At 48.4% G+C, this 9,305-nt stretch overlaps 1 protein-coding gene across 1 annotated transcript; it reads right to left on the reverse strand.

The window, feature by feature from the left end:
• Window positions 1-417: 417 nt before the first annotated feature.
• On the reverse strand, window positions 418-8,386 carry RNF139 (ring finger protein 139; the record flags this gene model as incomplete). The annotated part of the gene is made up of 2 exons (XM_082015093.1): window positions 8,152-8,386; window positions 418-2,228 (listed from the first exon to the last, which is right to left on the reverse strand). Exons 1-2 carry the CDS (start codon window positions 8,330-8,332, stop codon window positions 418-420), a joined length of 1,992 nt encoding a protein of 663 aa, XP_081871219.1. The 5' UTR covers window positions 8,333-8,386.
• Between the last annotated feature and the right edge of the window lie 919 nt (window positions 8,387-9,305).

Consider the following 9,305-nt stretch of genomic DNA (forward strand, 5'->3'; position numbering starts at 1 on the left):
TGAATTTGTAAGCAAAGCTGTTTTGGTTCAGGCTTTTCATTTCTGATTTGACCTGCTAAACAGTCTCTTCACCAGTATGTTTCATTTGCATCCAGAACTCATTGATCAGGGATTACTGGTATACAGTCTTTGGCACAGCATTATCACTACATCAATTAAAGAGTATTTTTCCAACCATCTTAAAAACATGTGAAAACATTTTATTCCATGTACAATAATGTACATAATTTTAAGGTGGTCATGAAAGAGACCAGCAAAAATTAGAGGTATATTTACAGTAGCACACACCACAGTAAACAACCACCATTCACAGACTCAACATTGAGATACTGCTGTTGTGCTTAAGTACAATAACTACAAAGTGATACTGTCAAAGTCAACCTTAAACAAATACCTCACGGCTTAGTAAAGGACATCTTAATCACCAAGAGAGTTAGAGCCAACATTAAGAGTCTCATTCAAGTGCTGTGCCACACAGTCATCATCTTCCTCATCACTCTCGGAACTGTCATTATCTTCATTTAATTCATTTTCAGCATCAGCAGCTTCTTCAGCAACCTGTACAGGATCTTCATTTGGTGCCACAAACCCATTGTTGTTAGAGATACTGGCATTTTCCTTGTCCTCAATATACACTTTCTGATGGCACATTGGGCAAGTGTCCTGAATGTACAGCCACTTCCGAAGACAAAGTGCATGAAAGTAATGGTTGCATGGAGTAATGCGAGCAGAGGTGGTGAACTCATGGTAGCAGATTGCACAGACATCATCGATTTCACGTAACCGACTTCCTTTTACCTCTGGAAGTGAGTTTATTTTCTTAACAGCAGTCCGGCGGTTTATAAAAGTCTTCCAGCCATTCTTTGCCTGCAAGTAGATGTTGAAGTATGCATGCAGACACATCATGCAAGCACGAATCTTGCTTCCTGATTCAAAAACCATTGTGTAAGCTCCATTTCCAAACATGATTACTCCAAATATAAACTCAATAATATTGCCAGTTGAACGAACATAATAGACATAATCATCAAGTTTTTCCCATAGCACATTATAGTAGCCATCAATCATAAACAATAGATAAACAGTGATAGAAACTATTACTTTTAGGCAAAGCTCTACACAGAATGCTGTAACTGCAAAAAGCCACGTATTTAGTGCATAGTGGTGCCAGAGGATGTAACTGAGCAGAACTGGAAGGATGAAAAGGCAAGCAGAAACAAACAGTACAGGGAAGTGTCTGCGAAACGATGACACATGGGAGGCACTGAGAGACATCAGCACGGGGTCTGTCATTCCATGGATAAAATGCAGGACTGCAGTTAACAAAAGGCACATGTTTCGACTGAGGCGAACTAATCGTTCTTCTGGTTTCAGTCCACTTAAACCTGTCTGCAAAGCCAAAATGAAAAACAAGACGGGCGCTACAAAACCAAGCCTTTTGTCATCCTCATCCGTTGATCCAATGAAGGCCAAGATACCAAGTCCCAAATAATGCGCTATTGAGGAAATGACGGCACTCATGCCTAACACAGTTAGAGTTGAGTCACACCCACTTATGATCAGACTGCAAATCAGTTCCCAACAGTTATCCCACGATATCAAGAAGAATTTTTCTTCTGTATTGGTTTCAGCCATCTTTACAACATATGTTAATACCACAGCTTGTGCTGTAAGTCTCGTCAGCCAGAAGACACGCAGTACCGCTGGAAACCGAATCCTTTTCCAAGTATCTTCCATCAACAGCTGTAATCCATAAATGCGATACATGTGCCTCACCAGCAGATAAACATACCGTACCGAATAATAGAACCATTTAATTTTCATAAGTAAAATGGCTGTGGTATTTAGTGTCAGAACTAGGCCTGAAATAAAAACTAGTGTCTGTCGGACATTTAAAGGTAATTCAACAACCAAGCCAATTACAGGTATCAGGATATCCAGGATGATGAGTTGAGAGTAAATGGACTGCACGTTTAGCAATGTAACATATCCGATTCCAAAGGTAAGCTGAAGGATGGACAGTGCCATCCAGAGTGAAGGTCCTTTATGAGGGAAGATCTGAATTCCGAATGCGGCTGTGTAGTAGGCACTGTAGAAGTTTATGTGCAAAGAAGCATAGTAATTCACCAACACCGAGGTCACAGCCAGCAGAAACGCCGAGGCGATCATATAAAACTTGAAAAGTGCTCGCTGTTGTAAGACCAGAACAACACTGGATACAAAGACACCTAAAACCAGATTGAAATAATTTAGTTCTCAGCAGAAACTCAAGAACTGATTTTAACCTATGAGCTTTGGAGCTACATTTAACAGATCACTTGCAATTAGTCACCCATAAGTTTGCATTACCAACAGTGCCCCTTTCAGAGGACAGACAAGAGGATGACTTAACCTCTGCATTTAATACACCTGTGCACTACAGCTGCAACAAAGCCAATGCAAGCATTAAGTCACAGTTACTGTTAAATTCACCTGCTGTTTCAGACTAGAGCAGTGGCAACTCCCAGCCTTTCAGCCTTAGTCTTGAAAGCTAAGGCTAGACAAGTTCTAAAAGCAGACAGAATTACCAGATACAGCATCACCTTCATAGTCAAAGTTAATACTGAGTAAATGAGTAAAATTTAGTAAGTCCCCTAGTTCACTGAAGCAAACCACTCAACTACAGATGTCCAAGCTGGAGTACTAAAGATAACAGTTGCCAAAACAGTTTAGCTAAACCCTTTAACGGGAAAATACTGAAAAAAATTGCTGTAGTTTACTGGGGGAGCACACTTACCTTCCAGTTCCCTTCAGTTTGCCTTCATTTCTGATAAGGCATCCTGAAACAAACGTCTCATGGAGAAGACCTTCCGCAATACAAAGCTTTTGTACACAGAACCCAAAACTGCACCAACTGCCCCTTTTCCAATGCCAGTGTGAACTTGCATTTTACTTGTTAGAAGTCAGATTTAGATCTTGAAGTTCCTGTTTGCTAACCTTTCGAGTCATGGTCAGTATGAGGGAAAGTCTGCACCTTCCTATGAGAAATCCTACCACAGCATCTATAGTACCTTGATACTACATTTATGACCTTGCAGTAAATTCCTTCTGTAGTGCAGCTTATGAATTTCCTCACTATGTACTAGATAGGTAAGGGCTCTGCCCTAACATATGTTAAATTAAACAGCACTTATCACTAGATTCACTTCCTTAAACATCTTTTTCTTCAGGAAACTGCCTTTGTTTTGGGCTTCTCAGTCAGCTTCCAGTCTAGGCAACTGCTTTCTCATCCAAACCAGTTTGGATAGATTTCAATCTCTACAACTTACATTTGATTGTAAGTTGCTTTCAATCTCTGCACTACAACTAATGAAATCACAAGTAATCCTCTTTTGACTGGAGGACAGCATCAGTCTTTTCTGACGCTTGTTTTTGAGCTTGTCCCAAATCCTCCATAATCAGGTGTTTGGAAAAAAAAAAAGGGATCATGGGAATAAAAAACACTTTGCTAAGACACAGCATTTGATTCTACCAGTAGTGTTGCCAGTTGCTCATATCAAACACAAACAAACAATGTACCAGAACACAACAAAAACCAACAAACCCCCAAAAACTCACCCTGGAGGACTGAATAAGAAGGGAGAGGGTCAACATGAATCAAATAGCAAAAGGCAGACTACAAAAAAAGTTATTAATACACCTTAGCAGTATTCCTTGCCAGCAGCACTGGCTGATATAAAAACATTCTCCTTAACTAATCATTAACCTAGTAACCTTGTGGAGTTGGCTGAGGAAAACGCCTCAATCAGTTTTCAGAAAGTGCCTTATACCACAGCCCAGTTCTTCCATGAAAAGCTGAGTATTTGTTACATACAGCACTTTTTTAAAGTAAGCTTGACAGTTGCATCACCTTTTCACATAAACCACCATAAACACCTATGGGAAAGTTAACACTGCTGGCAAGTTTGTACTGTCTTCTCTCAGAAGTCACAGAAAAGGCTCACACACCTGTAACAAGCTCATTATTTACATAATTCTGATCATTTGAGCCAAATGACATGCATTCTGGACTATGCAGGCTGCTCTGAAACATGCCTGTTAACAAAACCTGTCTTTCTTCGTAGCAGTAACAGGCCTGTTATTTAGAGACGATAGGTCATCTTAAAATACTGACATTTCACACGCAAGACATCTCTAAAAACAGTATTAGAATGAGTCGATAGAAAAGCTAGACCTAGGGGTTCCTCTAAAGAGGGACTAACAAAAGGTAAAGCATTCTGCCAGCACTTGTGTGGAAAAGTCACAACCCGCCCCCCTCCAAAGAAATGTCAAGACTGCACAGGAGGCCACCTGGGTTGGAAGGGGAGGGGAGCATCTCTCCATTCTCCCCCCATCTCCATTTAACCTCGCTGAGTCCATCCTGCCATGGCACCTTCCCCTGCCCTACAAAGCATTCACCAAACAATAATTCTTTTTCCATTTTCCCTCTGACAGGACATGCTGCAGTTCCTCCTTTGGTAGGATTTGTCTCACGTTTCTGTACACATTGCTGCTTACCTTTACCATTCCTATCTGTGCCAGCCCATCACTGGCTGTCTCCAGTATGGCCTCCTAATACAGCATTTACTTCTAAAATAATTTCTCGTGTTACAATGAATCCCTCCCTCTCATTTGTTCCCCTCAACTCCTGCAATTTGTCAGTATCTTTATCATAGCATACTACCTAGGATTCAGCTTTCAGTCAGTGGCAGAGTTCAATTACCTTTACACATCAGTATTTTAATCACATGGAGCTGCCAATATTTTTTTTTTCCCCTAGCCCCAGCCATTCTACTCGCTTCCACATCTTTCTAGAGAGTACACTACTTAGTAACCCTCTCAAAAATCAGTGTCCTTGCTGAGGAGGGACTGCAGTCTGAAGTAACAGTTTCAGAGTCCTGCGGATGGTGGTTCTGCTGCATCAGTTCACGTAAGTTCAGCCAAAAAAAAGACATGCAAAGGTATGAAAGGTAAACATTGTCTTTGAGACAAAGCAAGGTTAATTAAAAAGACTGGCGACAAGTGGTGTCCCTCAGGGGTCTGTATTGGGACCAGTACTCTTTAATACCTTCATCAATGACACCAAGCGGAGTGGTGCGGTTGACACGCCTGAGGGACAGGATGCCATCCAGAGGGACATGGACAAGCTCGAGGAATGGGCCCATGTGAACCTCATGAGGTTCAACAAGGCCAAGTGCAGGGTCCTGCACCTGGGTTGGGGCAACCCCCGCTATCAGTACAGGCTGGGGGATGAAGGGATTGAGAGCAGCCCTGCCAAGAAGGAAATGGGGGTCCTGGTGGATGAAAATCTGGACATAAGCCAGCAATGGGCGCTTGTAGCCCAGAAGGCCAACCAGTGTCCTGGGCTGCATCCAAAGCAGCATGGCCAGCAGGTCAAGGGAAGTGATTCTGCCCCTCTACTCCACTCTCGTGAGACCCCAATGGGAGTCTTGCGTGCAGCTCTGGAGCCCTCAGCACAGGAAAGACATGGAGCTGTTGGAGCAGGTCCAGAGGAGGCCACAAAAATGATCAGAGGGATGGAACACCTCTCCTCTCTGAAGACAGGCTGAGAGAGTTGGGGTTGTTCAGCCTGGAGAAGAGGCGGCTCCGGGGAGACCTTACTGCAGCCTTCCAGTACTTACAGGGGGCCTTTATGGGAAAAATGGGGACAGACTTTTTAGTAGGGCCTGTATTGATAGGACAATAGGACAAGGGGTAATGGCTTTAAACTAAAAGGGGGTAGATTTAGACTAGAGATAAGGAAGACATTTATGACAATGAGGGTGGTGAAACACTGGCACAGGTTGCCCAGAGAGGTGGTAGATGCCCCATCCCTGGGAACATTTCAGGTCAGGTTGGACGGGGCCCTGAGCAACCTGGTCAAGTTGAAGATTTGCCTGGTCATTGCAGGGAGGTTGGACTAGATGGTCTTTAAAGGTCCCCACCAACCCAAAGATTCTATGATTAAAGAAAATATTGCACTCCAGTTGTAGAACTTAGTTCTGTGCTGCGTATAACTATGTATTTGTACAGAAAATAAGTGATGGAAAAGTCAGACCAAGGAATCCTGCAGTAAAAAGTCTTAAAAATCATACAGATCTCTATTAGCATTCTAGAGGAGATGTACTCACAGAATATTTCAGAACTGTTCAACATCACCCCTGAAATCAAATCTCTCTAGAGCTACAGTCTTTGATTCTAGGGGACAAGTTGTGCGTTGTTCCCATGCCAAACAGTATTGTGCTACAGGAAAAATTTGGATCAGTCTTTCAAAGCCTGCAAATGGTAACTAAAAGGGCAACTTCTACTCTATTTAAATACAGAATGATCCAAAATAAATATTTTGGTTTTTCTTAATAGCAGCAAAACCCCAACCCTGTAATCCTTAAATTCAATGAGGAAAAAATAGATGCAAATGCACTCCATTGTCTGAACCACATAGAAAGTCTTTAACATCATCTTTGAGTGGTTACATTTCAATTTTTCTTTCATTTTGGAATGCCAGGAACCACAGACCACTTGTCTCAAAGTACAAGATAGGTCTCTTGGCATAAACCATTCCCAAAGCTCTTTCGTAGGAGGCTGGGATTGCCCACTTTTTTTCCCCCCCAAACCCTTCCAGAAAAGTGATCACATAAATGCCATCCTAAAAAGCACCTTAATCTGTTAGTCCCAATATCACACGCTTAAGAGAGATCATAGAATAGCACATCCACCATTCTCATTTACATGAGATTCATTTCAAGGCACTTCCTGCAGTGGCTGGATCATACGACAAAGAACTCCTAAAGTTACATCGGTGAGGTGCTTGCAATGTCATTTTTTTAAAAAAAAGGACTTATCAGTGTGAAAGCATTCTTAGCAATTCCATAAGCATGGAACAAAGGATCAAGCAAATGGGGAGTAAGGAGGAAGAACCCCTGCTCTCCACCCCAGAGCTGTCAGTACCAGGGCAATGCCAGGCAAAGGAGGCAGGCCGGGACCTCCTTTGCCTCGCCGCTCATGTCACTTCCCCAGGCATCCTTTACTACAGGAGAAACAGCCCCAGCAAAGCACCTGCTTCATTACTTTCGCTCTCCTCTTACCTGCTGTCTTACTACAGGTTATGCTATAGGCTATCCTTTACTTTTTCCCCCCAGCTCCTCAAGTTTTGCTGTGCCGTCACCACCATGCTTCTCCCTGCACGCCTCTCCTTTTAACCGCTCTTCTGCGCTCCCTACCCCAATAGCCAGACCACCAATTTCCTTCCTATTTTTTTTCTCCTATAAACATCAAGTAAAACACAAAATCATCATGTCACAGGCCTGCAAGAGACTCTTGCTATATTTTGGATTCTCCTTTCCTTCCTGCCTCAGGACTCCCAGCTCCGCGATGCCACGCAGGATGCAGCATAAGCAGTACAGCAATTAGCAGAGTGGGGCTCCAGCCCAGCTGAGGCTACGTAAGAATGCAAGCTTCCAAGTAATGCTGAAAACAGTATCACCCAGCGATACGAGTGATTTTCGGCCTTCGCCCCAGGGAAGGAAAAAAAGCAACTTTCAAGAGACTTTTCTTTCATTTGGGAACCCAATTCCCCACATTTCTGACCGCTGTTCCTAAAATAAGGATTTAAGAGCGTATTTCAGGAAGGCATCACACTCTCCAAAGTGCTTTTTTTTAAAAAAACAAACAACTAAAATACCTCCAAAACCCACAAAATCTATCGCCACGAGGTCACATGTCTTCCGCCAGGGGTGGGGGGGCGCAGCCTCGCGCACATGGCGCTGCCCGCCCCGGGGCTCCGCCGGGCCCCCGCCCGGTACAGCGGGCCGGGGCCGGGGTGGGGGCGGGGCGGGCAGGGAGCGGGGGCCGGCGGTGCGGCCCGCAGGAGGGCAGGGAGGGAGGGAGCAGGGCGGCAGAAAGAGACGGCGGGAAGGGGGGAGGAGAGCGACAGGCCGCCACAGCGGCCGGCAGCAGGGCTGAGGGGATGGGGGAGGGAAACGGCGACCGTGCCCTTCCCGCGGCTGTAAACACGGGCGGCGGGGGCAGACAGCGGCGAGGACGGGGCCGACCCCGGCCGGCGGCGAAGGCCGGAGCCGGGAGGGGACGGGCGGCGGCCGGCCCGGCCGGCGGCGGGAGGGGAAGGTCTCTCACCCAGCAGCCGCAGCAGCACACCCAGGAGCGCGGCGCACAGGGAGCCCCCCGGCAGCGGGAACGAGTTGAAGATGGCGTCGATGAGGAACAGGCTGGGCACCCGCAGCGCGACCTCCAGCCCGGCCCGCAGCCGCGGGCCCAGCCGCAGCCACGGAAGCTGCGGAGGGCCCGGCGCCGCCATCCCCTGCGAGGGGGCAGGCGGACTACCTCTCCCACCTCTTAAAAAGCGGAGGGGGCGGGCGGCCGGCGGGCTCGCTACCGCCCCGCGCCCGCCGCCCGGCTCGGCCAGGCCCCCCACCGCGCCGCCGCCGCCTCCATCTTCCTCTGCGCTCCCTCGGCAAGCGCCTGCCCCCCCCCGGGCCGCGGGGGCGGGGCGAGGTGGCGGGGCGGGGCCCCGCGGGCGTCGCAGTGCGCGGCCCCGCCCCCGGCTCGCACGCGGGAGGGGGCGGAGCGGCGCGCGCCGCCGCCACCTCTCCCGCCTGCCACCCAACAGCGTGCGCGGCCCGGACGGACTGACGCGGCGGCGCGTGGCGCCGCGGGGCGGGCTCGGTCGGCTCCCCAGCCGCTCCGCAGGCAGCCGGTGCGCGAGATGGGCTTCAGGGGCCGCCCGGGGGGCGTCCCGCCCGCGCCGCCCCGCGCGGCCGGCGGGCCGGCTTCCCAGAGAGCGGACGGTGCGGCCCTACCCGGGAGGAAGGTGTGCGGCGGGCCGGTGCGGCGGTGGGAGCAGAAACTGGGCCGGGTAGCGCTTCGGCGCCAGCGCGGGCCTCGCCCATCGTGCCTCGGTCCCGCGGAGCTTCACCTTCCCCTCTGGGGAAGCGAAAAGACCGGCCATCCGCCGCCACGGACCCATCGCTCGTGTGCCTAACGGCACTGCCTCACCGGAGGGAAGCTTTCCCCTGTTCCGCGGTCCCAGCCAGCCCGCACGCTGCCGCGGGCCCGGCGCGGCTCGGCGCGGTGAGGAGAGGGATGGAACGCTCTGCTGTGAGAACAGGCTGAGATAGTTGGGGTTGTCCAGCCTGGAGAAGAGAAGGCTCTGGGGAGACCTTACTGCAACCTTCCAGTACTTACAGGGGGCCTGTAAGAAAGATGGGGACAGACTTTTTAGCAGGGCCTGTATTGATAGGAGAAGGGGCAATGGTTTTAAACTAAAAGGG

This window comes from Phaethon aethereus (genome assembly GCF_964289735.1).
Source record: "Phaethon aethereus genome assembly, chromosome: 2".
NCBI lineage: Eukaryota > Metazoa > Chordata > Aves > Phaethontiformes > Phaethontidae > Phaethon > Phaethon aethereus.